The sequence below is a fragment of the Aotus nancymaae genome, unplaced genomic scaffold, assembly GCF_030222135.1.
Source record: "Aotus nancymaae isolate 86718 unplaced genomic scaffold, 86718_ANA_hifiasm-v0.15.2.pri h1tg000004l, whole genome shotgun sequence".
Taxonomy (NCBI): Eukaryota; Metazoa; Chordata; class Mammalia; order Primates; family Aotidae; genus Aotus; species Aotus nancymaae.
The window spans coordinates 46,249,116-46,267,023 of record NW_026988415.1 but is presented as its reverse complement, the minus strand read 5'-3'; the positions used below and the strand labels follow the sequence as shown (position 1 = coordinate 46,267,023).

General features: G+C 42.4%; 1 protein-coding gene across 1 annotated transcript in view; it reads right to left on the bottom strand.

The window, feature by feature from the left end:
* Positions 1-317: 317 nt before the first annotated feature.
* Positions 318-17,908, bottom strand: part of SYTL4 (synaptotagmin like 4) — a 54,474-nt gene continuing 36,883 nt past the window's right edge. The window contains exons 7-18 of the mRNA XM_064362608.1: positions 16,886-16,981; positions 16,337-16,418; positions 15,841-15,931; positions 15,637-15,725; positions 14,679-14,780; positions 13,440-13,618; positions 13,052-13,154; positions 12,362-12,523; positions 7,626-7,734; positions 5,747-5,846; positions 4,812-5,020; positions 318-2,599 (exon numbers count right to left, since the gene is read on the bottom strand). Of these exons, the coding sequence (XP_064218678.1) occupies positions 2,451-2,599; positions 4,812-5,020; positions 5,747-5,846; positions 7,626-7,734; positions 12,362-12,523; positions 13,052-13,154; positions 13,440-13,618; positions 14,679-14,780; positions 15,637-15,725; positions 15,841-15,931; positions 16,337-16,418; positions 16,886-16,981 (1,471 nt within the window). The 3' untranslated portion in view covers positions 318-2,450. The remainder of the gene's footprint in view (positions 2,600-4,811; positions 5,021-5,746; positions 5,847-7,625; positions 7,735-12,361; positions 12,524-13,051; positions 13,155-13,439; positions 13,619-14,678; positions 14,781-15,636; positions 15,726-15,840; positions 15,932-16,336; positions 16,419-16,885; positions 16,982-17,908) is intronic.

Here is a 17,908-nt window from a genome sequence, read left to right as displayed (position 1 = left end):
CCCAACTCTGTCATGTGATAGTGGGCTTGAGTTTCCTCATCTGTAAAAAGAGAAGATTTCCTACTTCATAAGGTTGTTGGAGAAATTAAAGAAATAGTATATGAAGCCTTGTACATGAAAAGCATTTGGTATATATTAATGCTCTTTTGCATAAGAGGTCAAGAATTGCTCGGGTTCTACCTAGAAATCAAAAGCCTTATTTCTGAGCTAGGTTACTTGGCACCTGTGTTATTTCTCTCTCAAAACTACATAATGGTAGAAGGAGTGAAAGAAAAAGTCCCCGCCTCCCAGAGAAACTGAAGGATCCAGAAAGAAGTGCTTATAGCAGGGAATGTTCTCCCTCACCTCCTGTATGAACATCTCTCTCCTTCCTCCAGCATAGGAGAGTCTACAAAGCTAAAAAAGGTAGATACCAAACACAAAGGACGAGGGATGTGAGCTCAGCAAAGGTATCAGGCATTTAAGGTATCAGAGAGCAATGTGGGCAAAAGCGAATTTTCTTCAATCAGCACAGGATGGTTAGGGAACAGCATTTATCACTTTGGTTCTTATCCTTCAAGCCATGGGAAAAGCAACAGTGAGTTAGGACATCAGAGACAAAAGCATTTATAGAACTAACACATGCAAACATTTGACAAGTGAGAAAGCTTTATTAAAGCACACATACATGTCAGGGGGGCGGGAAACAAAAGAGCAAGTTACAGCCCAGGATCCCAAGTTATGCCTTCCATTACAATAGCAATCCACACCAAATCAATCTTTGAAAACATTCCTCCATTCAGTTCATAAATACAATAGAAACCATTGTAGCTGCCCTTAATCCAGTGTCTTTATAGGAAATCAGCTAGCAGCTGACTCTGTTGAAAGTGATTTCCTCTCTGCTATACACTCCTTCCACATACAACTTTGGGTAGAAATGCTTATCAGAATAAAAAGGTCAGTTTGGATCAATGAGTACCAGAAGATGAAACTTAGCTCACCAGACCCTTCTTTGAAAAGCCTCTCAACACACTAAGCCCATATAATATGTAGGTCAAATTTCGGAAACCATAGGAATTGAAAGCTCACCAGGCAGGAAGTCAGAATAACAGGAAGACTCTGCCTACATTCCCTTAGAGCCCTAACGGTCCCCAGCCTGGAGAAACACTGTGCCAGTTTAGATAACACTTGGTTCTTCTGGCTGATACAGTGGGATGTAGACAATGCTCTGTGTGACATAAACACTAAGGTATGGTGCATGAGGGTGAATATATCTCATCTTTCATTAGCGAAATGAGGAGCTCTCTCTCCAATGACTGCAATATCAGTTTAAAATGCAGAAAATTCAGCACAGGCTGTGAGACACTTTACCCTCAGTCACTGAGGTCCTCTGAGATCAACTAGAAGCTCTCACTGGGCATGCCCATGACTTAGTCGAAATCCATTATCTAACTAAAGTGCTTTTCTAAAGCAGCTCCATTATAAGTGTCCCCCAAAGGTTTAGTAAAGATGTCTAGAACTGGAAAAAGCTTGGGAATTCTGTTGGTATTTCAAAGAAAAGCATTAGGCCAAAGCAAGGTGGAAACAGCTTAAAAACTAGAAAAATTAAATTTAAAAGCCAAGCTCCAGAAGTTTATCAAGGAAGAACATAAGTTAAAAGCATAAATTGGAGAGGAGAAAGAGGGAGGAACTACTCTCCTCTCCCCTACATTCCTCTGTCTTTAGTAACTCAACCCTGTTTCCCAGAGCCTTAAAACCCAGACTGGTCCTAATGCCAAAGGTAGCCAGGGCTTCCTAGGGAAGTAGGAACAATGATAGCAAGACAGAAGATAAAAAGTTGTTTTAAAATATGTTTTTAAGGCCGGGCGCATTGGCTCATGCCTGTAATCCCAGCACTTTGGGAGGCCGAGGTGGGTGGATCACGAGGTCAAGAAATTGAGACCATCCCGGTCAACATGGTGGAACCCTGTCTCTACTAAAAATACAAAAAATTAGCTGGGCATGGTGGCGCGTGCCTGTAATCCCAGTTACTAAGGAGGCTGAGGCAGGAGAATTGCCTGAACCCAGGAGGCGGAGATTGCGGTGAGCCGAGATCACGCCATTGCACTCCAGCCTGGGTAACGAGAGCGAAACTCCCTCTCAAAAAAAAAAAAAAAAAAAAAATCAAAAATCAAAATCAAAATATGTTTTTAACTAAACCTTATAAAGACATAAGAAACAATGGACTCTGAAAATATACTAGATTATACACAGAAACATTTTGAAGAGATGCTTATTCTTGAGACTGCTTTAAAAAGAACAAGTCTGCATCACTCTAGCCAGCATAATGAGATTTGCAGAAAATACATGTTTGTACACATACACACAAACACTCGCACACACACAATTAAATTATAAAGCTTTGCTCTTGGTTTCTTCACTTCCTCTGACTTGCCCCTCCCAGGGCTGGACCTGCAGAAGAGGACAGGGACTCATAAACCCAGCTTCTGCTTGGCCATCGAGGAACGGAGCTGCAGAGTCCCTTCTGCCCAAGACCCTGGGTACTGTCGCATCTTCTGCCACAGGCTCACTTCTTCCCCAGTCGAGTCCATCCAGTCCACCACTTCCCCATTACTGATCCCTGAGGAGAAACACCAGAGGACGCTAAAGAGGGGCCCCACTCAGCCCACCAGGGAAGATGGGTTGTACACAAGAGTAGCCACCCCATAACAGGCAGTTTCCTATGAAGATGGCCTGATGGGCACAGCAGTCTGGGAACTGCTTCCTGTTGATTCTGTACATGTATTTCTGTACTCCTGAGACTCTGTCAAGAGACTCTGGTTTTATGAAATCAGACTCCAAATGGCACACAGTCACTAGAGACTTCCTGTTCTGAGGCTGTTACAGAATTGTAGTGCCTGACACCTCATGCCAGAGTTATTGCCAACCGTATTTAAACTTTTTTCTTTTTATTTATTATTATTTTTTTGAGACGGAGTCTCGCTCTGTCACCAGGCTGGCGTGCACTGGCGCAATCTTGGCTCGCTGCAGCCTCCGCCTCCCAGGTTCAAGCAATTCTCCTGCCTCAGCCTCCCAAGTAGCTGGGACCACAGGCACGTGCCACCATGCCCAGCTAACTTTTTTGTATTTTTAGTAGAGACGGGGTTTCACCATGTTGGCCAGGATGGGCTCGATCTCTTGACCTCGTGATCTCCCTGCCTCAGCCTCCCAAAGCTGGGATTACAGGCGTGAGCCACCACACCTGGCCAACTTTTTTCTTTTAAAGGTAAACACCTTTCCTCTAGCTGCAGACTCCAGGCCAGAATTGAGGATCATATGTGGCCCCATTCCTATTCTTTTATATCACCCATTAATTCAGCAAACATTTATTGAGTGCCTACTGTATGCCAGGTACTCTTTTAGGCTCTGGAGACACTAGTAAACAAAGCAGAAAAAGTTCCTGTCCTCAGACAACTTCCATTTGAATAGAGAAGACAGAAAATATACAAGTAAACCACTAAGACTATTTCAGGTAGTGAGATTAACATTATGAAGTAAATAAATAAGGTGATGTGTAGTGCCTGGATCAGGACCTACTGTGCAGATGGAGCAGTCTAAGGGACTCTCTGAGAAGGTGATATTTGAGCCAAGACCTGAAGGGTAAGAAGAAACCAGAATTTCCATTCAGAGAAAACAATAATTTCAAAAGTTCTGAAGTAGGAATGAGCTTGGTATATTTGGAGAGCAGAAAGTCATTGTGATTGAAGCATGGTGAACAAGGGGAAGAGTGATACGAGACGGATCAGAAAGGAATAGAGGGCCCAGGTTACACAGGGGCCTGTAGGCATGGTAAGAACTTTGGATCATTTTCTAAGCACAATAGAAAGCCACTGAGGGATTTTAACAGGGAACTGACAAGAATCGGCTTACATGTGTGAAAACATAGGTCTAGATGCTTCATGTTAAATGCTCTGTGTGATTATTAAGTATATTAATATACAAGTGCAAAGACTGGCAGAGAGGGCAAAGAAGAGGATCCGAGACTAAGCTCTGCAAAACACCAACATTTAGAGTTTGGGTACAGAATGAAGCACCTACGAAGAAAACTGAGAAGGGGTGAGCAGGGACTTAAAAGGGAATCACAGTACAGTGTCAATAGAAGCTCAGTGTTTCAAGCAAAGAGGAGTGATCCACTATGTTAAATAATGCTGAAAATTCTAGTGAGATTAGAACATTTTGGCAAGAGCAACTGCTCAGCAGAATGGTGGGACAAAAGCCAGAACACAGTGAAGGAGAGCTGAAGGAGAAGTGAGAAGTGGAGACAATTCTTTTTAAGAAACTAGAGTGTGGTCAAGGGAAGGTTTATTTTTGTTTCATAAGATTGGAAATGCCAGAGCATATCTGTATTCACCCCTGGTAGGTAGGGAGGATAAAACTGAGACATGAAGATTATAGAAGTGAGGTCATTGAGAAGGGGGAGAGAGGTGGTCCAGAGGACTTGCAGAGAGCTTAGCTTTTGCTAGCAAGGACCCTTCTTTCATTATTAACAGGATGGAGGATGGAATGTATAGGTATATACATATAGTTAGGTTTGTAGATTTTTTTTGGTGGGAAGATGATGGAGTTCCTGGCAATCAGGGTCACATTTATCTGTACACATATCAGTGCATGAGCTCAGCCTTCCCCTAGGCCTGGCACGTAGTAGGCACTCAATAAGCATTGTTGAATGTTAACTGAAAGGAAAGAAGACAACTGTCATTACAGAGGAGCTTTGTGTGTTGAGGGGAGGGGTGGTATTAGGAGTAAAATAGACAAGCCTTTCAAACAAGTAAGGATAGGGGAGGGGATCTCACCAGTGCCAACACCCAGCCTGACCCCTCCCAGGAAGTCATTGCTGGCCAGGGGCTCCCGGTCCCACACAGTCAGTTCCAGGCACATGTGTTGTAGATCTTCCAGCCTCACACCATTGTAGACAAATGTGTGGTTGTAGTGAGGATTCAGGGTCTTCTTCATCACAGGAGTTTTACGTTTACTGGCCTTGTTCCTCATGGGAAGGAGGTATCTGGCAGAGGGTGGGGAGTAATCAACAGCCTACCCAAAGCCGGCAGTATCTCTCTAAATTCCCCTTTCCCCTACCACAGGCCTAGCCCAGGAAGATGAACCCACACCCCCAGATCCTAGTACACAAGCCCCTCATTGAATCTGCTGAAGCAGAGTTCCCACTACCTCTACTAGATCATTCACCTGATTCAATTCCTTTAACCTAGAGAGAAAATGAATATAAGAGTATTAGTGAGGCTATTCTGTGCTCCACTAAAAACGGGTTTTAAATATTTGGCTCTGTTTCTACTAGACAATTTATCTCTTTAAATAAAACCAACAGTAATATCTATAAGCTCAGCCAAACATGATTTCTAGATAAATTAAGTCAGTGGGTGATCTGTAATTTGGGGAAAGGTTAAAAATTGTGGGGGGAAAAAGCCCTGAGTTCCCAAATCTAGACAGTCAGAACACACAGATTTTTACCCAGAATTAAGAGCATGAGTCAGACAAAAGTCAGAACCTGTCTACAACCCTCGGGTTATCAACACTACAGCCCAGTCAAAACTGGGCTCAGACCAGTGCAAAGGTGGTGGAGGTTTCACCATTACCTAATTTCAGTAACAAATTTGGTCGCTGGGAGTGGTAGGACACACGGGATAATATCCACAGAGAAAGTTAAATTGAGTTCTTCCCTTAGCTCTCTTGTTCTGAAACTGGTTAGTTTGAGGCTGGTCTAGGGACTCACCCCTTGACAAAGCTGTCTGAAGTCCCTCCTGCTTTGGCAGCCGTCAAGTTCTTGGCTTCTTTGATCCACACCTGGAGCTCTCCCCCTTCCCCACCTTTACCTGTAAGGGATGTCAGCCATAGCAAGTGAGCCCTTTACACCTCTAGATTCACTTTGAGCCTTCTTTATGCAACACTTTCTTTCCTTGCTCCTAAAGACAGCAAGCTCCATAACAGAACCATGCCTGTCCTGTCTCCTCAGTGCCTAGCACAGTGCCCGCCAGTAAGCAATGGGTGCTCTACTAATAACAACCACAATATCAAGAAATGCCTATTGAAAACTGGCTATGTGCCAGATACTATGTTAAGCATTTAATTCTCAAAACAACTCTATGAGAATCACACTATTTTATTCCTCACTTTATGGATGAGGAAATTGAGGCTTAGAGACATAAAGTTGCCTGATATTGGTTTAATGATTTAAAAAAGAGGGAACTCCTCCATTTGAGTTCTTGATTCCATCTCCACTTCACAGGACTCATCAGGCATCATCAATTTCAATCCCCACCTCCCAATTTAAATATCTCTCCACTAGTCCCTTCCCCTCAGTCTAAATATATACTAATCTCATCTCTTAAAAAAAAAAATACTTCTAAAAGAAAATCTCCCTTTAATCTTATCTCTTCTTCAAGCTATTCTCCATGTCTCTACCTTCTTTCACCATCAATTACCCTGAGGAAAACCAAAGTCTACACTTAACAGCTCTACTTCTTTGTCCATTCACTCAGCCTAGTTTATAGTGAAATCTGGTTTCTGCTTTCACTGATCCACTGAAAATGCAATCTAATGCCAATTAGCCATGTCTTCTCAGACCTCATCTGGTCTGACCTCCCTCTAGTATATCAATACTGTTGATAACCCCCGCCCCTTCTTGAAGCTTTCTCCTGATAACCTTTTACGTCACTGATGTTTCTTTCTCTCCTCATCTATTAACATGTTCCTGATCTCTCTGGTTCTATACTTGCCTCTCTTCTCTAGTCATCCCACATACCCTCATTGGGGGATCTCATTGATTCCCCCAAACCTTCTAGATGTGACTCTGCTGAAGGCATATATTTTCAAAGAACTTGGGCTACACATTGCCAATGGATCAAGCGAAACTCTTTAAGTTCAAGGCCCTCTTCAGTCAGGCTCCCACCTCATGTCACACTCCAGCCCCACACCCACATCTAGCGTACCAAAAAACTCCAATCCCACTAAGAGACACACTCACATACAACCCCACATTTATCATGCCTTTTTAAAACTTTTGCTCATGTTAACCTCTTCTGAAAATGCTCTTCTCTCCTCACCCTCCTTTTGTGTCTGGTAAAGTTTTAAGGTCCAGTTTTAATGTGACTTCTTCTTCAAAGCTCTCCCAAATGTAACCAGACATAATTCACCACTCCTATATTTGTATCCTTTTAGCACATGACTGTCTTTCTTGCAAAACTTAAGCTCCTCAAGGGAAAGCAAATATGGTTTACTCATCTACACAACTGTAGTCACTAACACAGTGCCTGGCACGTTGAATTACTCTTCCTCAGCCTGCAACTTCCTGTCCTTTATACTTTACCACCAGCCACCCTTCTCAGCCCCAAAGTTTCTGTAGCTTGCCACAGCTGGACCAAGACCAAGTCCATTTAATAGCCTAAAAAAAGAAAAGAATGCCAACTCTAAGGCATTCCCTTCTGGTTGAAAAAACACCAAGAGGCTTCCCTAGTAAAGCAATCTCCCTAGCAGATCCAGGGAACATCCCAATCTGATCTCTCCAATAGTGCTGGCCAGTAGTCAGCACCAGCCTTGCACAGATCCTATGCAGAAGACTAAGAGGTAAATCCAGGGCCCCAAAGAAAACTCACTCTTTTTCCGGTCACCTCCAACAGGGGGTTTGGAGGCTGGGATGTATTTCAACGAAACCACCAACTCGCCTTTGTGTGATGGCAAGCCAGTCTGGGACTCAGCACTGATCTGAAACATAGGGAAACCCAACAGGTCAAGCTGGGCTTCTCAGGAATTGTTGGGACCTCTCCCTGAGAAAATTCTAAAATTATCCCCCAAGAACAGCATCAGGGCAAAAGAGGATACTTCTTCATATGAATATAATCCAGGGTCCCTAGGCCATGGCAGCCACAGGTTTCTAAGGCAGTTTCGTTAGAAGGAGAACCAACAAAGAGTCTTCTGCAATACCCACTATTATGCCACTTTGGGGGTATAGTTACTAAATTCCAAATACTCTCAAAGATCTTCAAGCAAGGCTGCCATACAAACTCACAAAGGACTGACGCCATGATGGAGAATCTTGCTACCAGCATTGTTAGTAATAGCCAAAAAGTGAAAACAACCTAAATGGCAATCAATATAGAAAGAGTTAAATGAATAATTGTAGTGTCCTTGTATGGCATATGGCTTACAGTCATCAAAAAGAATGCAGTGAATCAGTACATGCTGACATGGAAAGATATCCAAGATGTAGGGTTAAGTCAACAAAGCAAGAGGCAGAAAAATATCCCACTTATATTAAAATATATTCATATTTGTACATGCAAATATATATGTATATAAATAATGATTATCATTATCACTTATATTGGCCCTTACTATGTGGTAGGCACTGTTATAAGCACATTAAATGTATCATTTTGTTTGATGACTGTCTCTGAGATAGGTACTATTATCCCCATTTTACAACTGATGGAAGAGAGGAACAGAGAAGTTAAGTAACTTGCTCAAGGTCACACAGTAATTGGCAGAGCCAGGATTCAAATTCAGACAGACTGGTTCCAGAGTCCATGCTTTTGAAGACTATACTACACTGCAAAGAAAAACCCAAGATTCAGACAAATTTATCCTCACTTCCTCTAGGAAGGGGAACAGAATAGGGAAAGGAAAGAAGGCTTTTACTTTTTTACTCTATATTCACATTTGGTGTCTTTTTTAATGAGAATAGTTTATATCATTTGTATGATTTTTAAAAACACAAAGTATTTTTAAAAAGAGGGCTTGCAAAAAAAAAAAAAAAAAAAAAAGAGGGCGTTCAGCCAGGTGCAGTGGCTCACATTTGTAATCCCAGCAGTTTGGGAGGCTGAGGTGGGCAAATGCTTGAGTCCAGGAGTTCGAGACCAGCCCAGGCAACATGGCAAAACCCCGATTCTACAAAAAATACAAAAATTAGCTGACGTAGTGGTGTGGGCCTGTAATCCCAGCTACTTGGGAGGCTGAGTCATGAGAATCACTTGAACCCAGGAGGCAGAGGTTGCAGTGAGCCAAGATCACACCACTGCACTCCAGCCCGAGAAACAGAGCCAGAACCTGTCCCTCCCCATCAAAAAGAAAAAAAGAGGGCTTGCAAAGATTTGAAGGCCAGGTGAAACTCTGTTACACGAATTTGAATATGCCACAATTATAAATTTTACATTTATTTATCTTTGATCAATGTCTGTCTCTACCATTACAGTCGAAGTGCCAGGAGACAGGAATGAAGCCTATTTTTGTTCATCCAAGTATGCCCAACACTTAGCAAAGTACCTGGCACAGGTGCTTCACAAATATTTACTGAATGAATGTAAGAGTGAATGAATGGATGTCTGGGATGAGTAGCAGGTGGCCTATTGTCTTTGGCTTTGGTTGGCAGAACTGCTTCACTCTATTGGCTCTCTCTGCATGACTTTGTTCCTTATGCTTTAGTATCCAGAGCACGAGCTGGTGCAGACTAGAGATGCCCTTTTACCTGCTTGGTTTTTTTTTTTGTTTTTTTTTTTTGTGTTTTTTTTTTTGAGACAGTATTTTACTCCCACAGCCCAGGCAGGCTGGAATGCAATGGCGCAATCTCAGCTCACTGCAACCTGAGAACTCAAGTGATTCTCCAGTGTCAGCCTCCTGAGCAGCTGGGACTACAGGTGCACGCCACCGCACCCAGCTAATTTTTGTAGCGATGGGGTTTCGCCACGTTGCCCAGGCTGGTCCTGAACTCCTGAGCTCAAGCGATCCGCCCACCTCAGCCTCCCAAAGTGCTGGAATTACAGGCGTGAGCCACCATGCCTGGCCTTGCCTGTGTTAATTGGGGCTCCTCTAGCCTAGGTCCTCACCAATGCTAGGAAGCCAATAATCCCATAGGTCTGGATCAATGTACCATACTCAAGAAGATATAGTTTAATATATGTGAGAGACACAAAAGAATCAGGAGGTTGATCCAGGCAAGGGAAAACTGCATGGGAGCAAATGGATTGCTAGGGAAAAAACAAAAAGAAAACCAGAAACAACAAATGTAGAAATTAAAATCGACACATAATATGGGGATGGCTTTTTTGGTTGTTTCTAAAATGTCTACACAATTTATTCATTTCTAGAAAATGTTTTAGAAAATTTCTGTGAGTTTCAGTGGGCTCTCACTGGAGTTTAGCATTAGCTAGAAACTGGTATATTTGTTTCAGTAGCACATTTTTATTCTGGCTCCAAATATTTGCAAAGAGCAAATATCTCCATGTTAATGTGGTTTCTTCTCTTTATATAAAGCAGTTTTATTTGCAGTAGTTCATGATGGTTTACAGCGACATTTCCAATATAATTATATTGACTGTAGAGAATGACTTGGGTGCCAAATGGTTAAGAAATTCTAAATTTGTAATAATATGTTATAGTTTGGTAATAATTTCTTTCCTGTCTTTTTATTGATATATAATGCTAGTATGTATTTATGGGGTACATGTGATATTTTGTTACATCCATCATTTTGAACATTTATCATTTCTTTGCATTGGAAACATTTCAAATTTTCTAGCTATTCTGAAATACACATATTTTTGTTGACTATCGTCATCTTACTGTGCTATTGAACGCATTCCTGTTTTTATTAGTATTTAAAGGGAAAATTTAATGTTGTCACTATTTTTTTTTGCAAGGGCAACAGGTATCAAAATATTAGATGTATATTTCCTTTCACTCAGCAATTCCACCAACAGGAATTTCTCTGACAGTTACATTCACAAAAGAAGACCAAAATATATTATACCATAGTTTTAAGAGCAAAAAAGAATTCACACAATTTAAATGTCTATTAGTGGGGGAATGGTAAATAAATCGTAATACAGGCACATGAAAAAATACCATGCAGCGGCAATTAAAATGAGATATATCTGTAAGTGATGGCACAAAAGGATGTCCATGATATACTGTTAAATGAAAAAAAAAGAGATGTGTACAATGAGGTTCATGTGAGACCATTTGTGTAAAAAAAAAAATATATATATATATATAAATACACGGATGCATATTTGGGCTGCTTAATACAACATTTCTTTTTTTTTTTTTTTTGAGACAGAGTTTTGCTCTCTTGCCCAAGCTGGAGTGCAATGGTGCAATCTTGGCTCAGTGCAACCTCCACCTCCCGGGTTCAAGCGATTCTCCTGCCTCAGCCTCCCAAGTAGCTGGGATTACAGGCATGCGCCACCACACCCAGCATTTTTTTTTTTTTTTAATTTAGTAGAGACGGGGTTTCACCATGTTGGTCAGGCTGGTCTCGAACTCCCGACCTCAGGTGATCCACCTGCCTCCGCCTCCCAAAGTGCTGGGATTTCAGGCATGAGCCACTGCACCCGGCCATACAAAATTTCTAGAAAGATACACAAGTAGCTGTTAACAGTGATTATTTCTAGGGAATGGAACCTACTTTCCTTTTAATATACTTTACATTGTTTTAATTTTGAACATTGTGTACATAAGTCCATTTTTGCTTAATTTTCTTAACATGGTAAAAAGTTCAAATGCTTAAAAAGGAGATATAGAGAAAACTAAATATTCCTTTTACCTCAGTCTCCATTCCTAGAGGCAGCCACCATGACTAGTTTCTCATCTAACTTCCCAAAGATAGTTTATGCACCATGTATTGTTTTAAACATTTAAAATGCTAGCCTAAAAAAAACTAAAAATGGACTTTGTCATGTCATTATATAGTTCTGATAATCAAGAAGTTGCTGAATAAGTCCCCTGTTTTAGTAACTTCATCTTAACCAGATGATTTCCCTACCTTATTTTATAAGTTAAGTGACTCATCTAGTTGGCAAGTGACAGAACCAGGATTCCAATACAGGTCTGCACTCAGATCACAGGCATGATTATGCCATATTGCTACGCTGTGGCCCGAAGTGCCATCTCCAAAGTCATATTTTCCCTGGCCTCCGTGACCAAGAGTATAGCAATTGGAGCTCCATGAATTGCTTTACTGCCCCCTTGGAAGTAAAGCTGTAGCTTGGCAAAAGGGTGTAGATTAGGATATACACTTAGAAGGTTAGCTTGGAGAAGAGGTGCGAGTTAGGATGTTAGGATACACCCACATTCTGGAAAGTTAGGAGGCAAAGCTTAGGACACATATGAACATTTTTTCAAAGCAAAACCATGGCTTCATACTTTGCCTGGTTTACACAGCTCACTGGATATACAAATGCCTCTGAAATTGCTGTCAAACTCAGAAACACCAGCAGGGGGCACTAGAACTCCAGAGAAGACTACATTCAAAGACGCTACCAACATAGACCAGCAGAGGCTACTGCAGACAATTCTACCTCAAATCCAAACTGCATGAGTTGTTAAAGCAGACTACCTTTCCATGTAAAGGGAGGCAATGATCCAGTTTCTTATCAAGCTTCCAGGAATCCATCTGGATCTCTGCCTCTCCAAGGAAAGTGTTTCTGCCAAAACGGCCGTGATGCCAAACTGAGAACTGCAGGGTCCTCCGGGCCAGGAGAGATTCTGGGATCTCATACTGGGAAGGGAAAGTAGAAGCCCAAGATGATTAGTTTAGGGTAATTCCTCAGAGAAGAATATTCCAAAACCTGAGCAACCATTCCTGAAGTCACTAGTCCTGAATACCAAATTCCTTTATATTCCCTAAGCACTTTGAGTTTCCTCACTCAAAGCCTCAACTTACCTCATTTTATTAAAAACCTACCATATTCCATAGGAAGATCTGGAAAATTAGATTTTCCTTGAGTAGGTGAGAGAATACTGAGTCGTCCAAAAAGAACTGACAAGGAGACTCCTTATCTCAAATGTCTTTTTAAAATGAGATTTGTGGCCATGTGAATCTCCAACTTCACAACAATCCAGGAAAGGCGGAGCACCTTTGTTCTCTTCACTGGGAAATCAGGATGTGAACAGGTACCCAATGTATCCTCAGACACAGACATGGCCCACTGAAACTCATGTCACCTGGCCGTGTTGCAGAGGAATAGTTACAGCCTAGGGCACAAGACAAAACAGGTTCTCCTACCCTTGGGGTCTAGATACTTACCCTGAGGGTCTCATCATATAGTGGATTAATGGTATCCCGCTTGATGCTAGTTTTTCTTTTTCCTTGGCGGGACTTGTCAGGCAGAAGGTAAGTCTTCACATATCTAGAAACCAAAGAGTGTACTGAGTAATTTGCTGGCGTTTCTCAAGCCTGCTCTTCACTTTCCTGCTCTCCATATGAATATGGCATGATGATATGTGATGTCAAAAATGTCACCTCAAGCCCTCTTAGACATGCCATTCTTGCTTTTTCCCAATCCTGGTTCCTTTCCTACATCACACCTCCCTGCTCCCCAGGAAAGGGATAAGCTCTGTTCAAGAGTGCCCAGACAGATGCTGGGATCTGGTCTCTGGTCTCAGAGCATCAGTCAGGTTCCAGAAGCACTCACGGGTTAGAGCGCTTCTTGGCTTCATCAGCATAGGCCAGCTGGTGGCACTCCTTCACATGGACGACCAGACTCTGTGTTTGCTGCTCATACTTCAGGGAAAAGGCAATCCTGCCAGTCACAGAGACGTTCCCGAAGTCACCAGCTTCACTGTAGATGCTCATCATGCTGCCGATTGTACTCTGAAGAAAAAGCACTCACGAACATCTGGGGAAGGCACACTCCCCCGCCCACATTGTTCATACCTTCCCTCATGATAAAGCCACAGTCACTGAACAGAAGTTTCAGAAGTCCCTGCAATGATCCAGTGCTGCCCATACTCCTTGACCCAGAGGGTAAAAGAGAACTACCAGGACTCATAACTGTTCAGGTGAATAAATCAGTTCATGGCTCACCTAGCCTCTTAGCTTCTCTTCCTCTCCTGTTTGTACAAATTTTAGTGTTCATTTTCACCTGCCCCAGGAGGTGGGCAGGGGGCAGAGGCAACGTGCATGTAAGTCCATTTGGGGTTAGTCACTAACTAAAACAAGGTGGGTTTCTCTTATCCACCTTATGTCTATCAGGGCCTATAGAGAAAAGAGATTCAGCCAGAATTGGGAGTGAGTGGAGGGGAGGAAACCCCACCAGAAGTGAAAAGGCACCTTCCTTTCTTGTAGTAATTGGTCGTGTGAGCTGACCTTCTCTTCCTGTGAATGTGAACAAACTCTGTTTACTCTTGTTCTTGACTCTTTCCCTAAATATCAATCTCCATGCTTATGACAGAACCAGGCCCTGATTCATAAATGTTCCTTTAACTTCATTATCCTGACTGGTGTTGTTGATTGTTAACCATACCCTGATGTCGACTAACCCTGCCAGAGCCCCTCTCATGACACTCACTTTCCTTTAATGTTGGGAATTTAGAGTGCGCTATGATGAAGAAATCTGATCTTGCTTACTTCACAGCCTGGGTACTCCTTTAGAGGATAAGTTAAGGTTATTGCTCACAAAGCTGTGATGAAGAATGCCCCCAGCCTTAATTATCTAATGTAATAATCTCCAGGATGGGGACTCAGGAAGTCACCTAGATGTACACTAAGCACCTATAGTCTAAACTGAGGAGAGGAACAAACAAATGCATCTTAATTACCTGAAAAGAGTGACTAGGATGGTTTCCCCAGGTCCTGAGTCTGCTCTAGGGAGATGCTTCTTTTCTTCCTAGTACCCCAATATGCCTATAACCACAGATCTAATAGAACTTACCATGGAGGAGCCACTTTGCATGCTGCTTCTGGCTAACTTCTGGCGATGTAACTTCACTAAGTAGTCAATGTCTTCTTCTTCTTCTTCTTCTTCTTCCTCTTCCTAGTACAATATAGATTGAGAATTAATAAAAGAAATACCTTTCTTTAGCTTCAAAGACTAATATCTTTCCTTTAGTGGGAGCCATAATTGTCACAAAGCTCTGAGCTGCATGTGTATGCACATACTCTTCTTTTTATATGTCTTCCCATTTCAGCCTTCCCAGCTCTATTCCAACCATCCTTCTCATATCTCAAAGAATAAGATAAGAATATTTAATGTTTTTCATAGAAGCTAAAACTCTTTTCCATTAGACTTTCCCCAACCCAGCTATCACTTTACATTTTAATCAAGAGAAGTATTTATTTGAGCCCCAGCCATATATCCAGCAATTTATTAGAAAATAAAAGAGATGGCCAGGCATGGTTGCTCATGCCTGTAATTCCAGCACTTTGGGAGGCAGAGGAGGGTAGATTACTTGAGCCCAGGAATTCGAGACTAGGCTGGGCAATATAGTGAAACACCCATCTCTCCCTCGCCCAAAAAAAAAGAATGAAAGAAATTAGCCAGGTATGATGATTCATGCCTAAAGTCCCAGCTAGTCAGGAGGCTGAGGTGAGAGGACAGCTTGAGTCCAGGAGTTCAAGGCGGCACTGAGCTATAATTGTGCCACTACACTCCAGCCGGGGCAACAGAGTGAGACACTGTGAAAGAGAAAGAAAGAAAAGAGATAGCAAAGACAGTCCTTTCCTTTAAGCAAATCAGGAACCAGATTTACTTTAGAAATTTGGGGGTATCAAGTTTCATGTTGCCTTTTCCTAAAGAATTAAATAGGTTGATTGAGAATATCAGGTACTAAAGCCAAATCTAGATAAATAAGATTTCATATAGTGACAAAGTGAAATACAAGGGCACTTACCATATCCACATTGAGGCCTGGGACAGATTTGCTTCTGTCTCCCAAGGGGCCACTTTCTGGGCGAAGATCTATCGCAGATTTAGTGTACTCTGAGGAGAAGACCAAAAAACCAAATCAAAAGAGACCTATTCTTCTCCATACCAAGAGCCCATCAAGGGTACTCAGAACTTTAGTTCCAAAAGACCAGTAAGGGAAACCAGTTACCTGAAGGCCTGAGGATTTTCCTGGTGTTCTTCTTAAATATCATCTCACCCTCATCCACAAATACCACATTTTGACCTCCAGGCTGAGTTTCCTAGAAAGGAACAAGGGCACGAAAATGGAAAACGACAGATGGACAGGTAGAAGGAGTGAGTAAGGAAGGATAGCCTTGAGAATAATGAGGCGCAGATTTTCCCGAAACTATGACAAACTTAAAGGAAAGATTATGTGCCTAGGAATAGTACAAAACCTATTTTCTCGCACATTTCAACCAAAACCTTAGAAAATGCTCCCAGGTGACTCTGAACTGAAATTTGTCTAGTTGAATTCCTGATTTAAATTCTGCCTAAGAGAATGGAGGGAGGGAGGGAGGAAGGGAAGAAAGAGGAAGAGAAGAATGAGAGGGAGGGAGGAAGGGAAAGATGGAGGGAGACAGGGAGGTAAAGGAGGAAGGGAAGGAAGGGAGGGAAGGAAGGTGGCTCAGTAACCTGAAGCTTACCTTTTCCACTTGAGATTTGGGAACAGACATCTTCTTCCATTCTGGAAAGAGGCCAGATTTATCCAGAGAGTCTCTCCTGGAGGTAGATTCACAAGTTATAACTAAGTCACCTCCTCCCCTTCCCCTTGCACCAGAGATCAAAGCTCTATGGAAGGAAAGCCAGTGGCTTGGATCATGGTAATACCAAATTCATAAGGTATACTTCACATCTCATTTACCTGGAAGGAATGCAGAAGATCAGATAGACAACTTTGCACAAACACAAACACTCATATCCCTCATTCTTAAAGGACAGCAGTATCAGTTGCTACAGGGCTAAGAAGAATACTCCAAGGTACTGGGGGAATCGACTGGGGAAGCCAATATGATCCAGGAAGCTGTGCTCAGAGCCAAATCAGTACACGTGCTACCGAAAAGACTTCTGGTGAGGTCAGAGGAAATACTTCATTCAACTTCCTGAGGACAGAAGTCAGGAACACTGATGCTGCAGAACAAAATCGCAACTTGGATTGCATGGAGATGAGGGAAATGTGGGAACCTCACCTGGAGGTGCTATCCGAGTCAGCTGTGAAGCTATCCAGACTCTCACTCTCAGTTTCCAATGCACTCTTTCCACTTTTCAGCTTTGGCACTTCAAATAGCACACTACAATAAAAACCAAGAGCCAATATTGAAAGGAAGCAGGTTCTGCCTCTAGTCAGGCCTCTTTCCAATCCATTCACAATTGTAGCCTGAGCGATTTTTCTAAAATAAACATGGGTGTACTTTAAACATATAATAAATTTAATTAAGAAATAGGGTCTCGCAATGTTGCCCAGGCTCGAGTGCTGTGGCTATTTACAGGTGCCATCATAGTGCACTATAGTCTCTAATTCCTAGGCTCAAGTGATCCTCCTGCCTCAGCCTTCCGAGTAGCTGGGAGTACAGGCATGCACCATGGTGCCCAGCTGAGAATACTTCTTTTTTTTTGAGATTAAGTTTCACTCTTGTTGCCCAGGCTGGAGTGCAGTGACGCGATCTCAGCTCACTGCAACCTCTGCCTCCCAGGTTTAAGCAATTGTCCTGCCTCAGCCTCCTGAGTAGCTGGGATTACAGGCATGTACCACCACACCCTGCTAATTTTTTGTATTTTTAGTAGAGATGGAGTTTCACCATGTTCCAGGCTGGTCTTGAACTCCTGACCTCAGGTGATCCACTTGCCCTGGCCTCCCAAAGTGCTGGGATTACAGGCGTGAGCCACTGTGCCCAGCCTCAGTATACTTTTAAAACTCCTCAGTGGTTTTCCATTGCTGTTGGGATTTAGCTGAAACTCCTTAGCATGGCAAGAATATCCACATGATTTGGTCCCTGCCACCCTTCTCCACCCTCATCTTTCACTCCCCACTCCTCCTCAAACTTTCTATTTTAGAAAGATGAAGTTATTTAGGTTCTTTGAATATCCTAAAGCTCTCCATCTTCTCTCTTTTATCTGCCTAGGATGTTCTTTTCACAATGGCCACTTTTCTTCACCTGGGTAAATCTACTCCTTCTTCAGATCTCTCCTTATATGTCAATTCCTCCATGTCTCTCAGG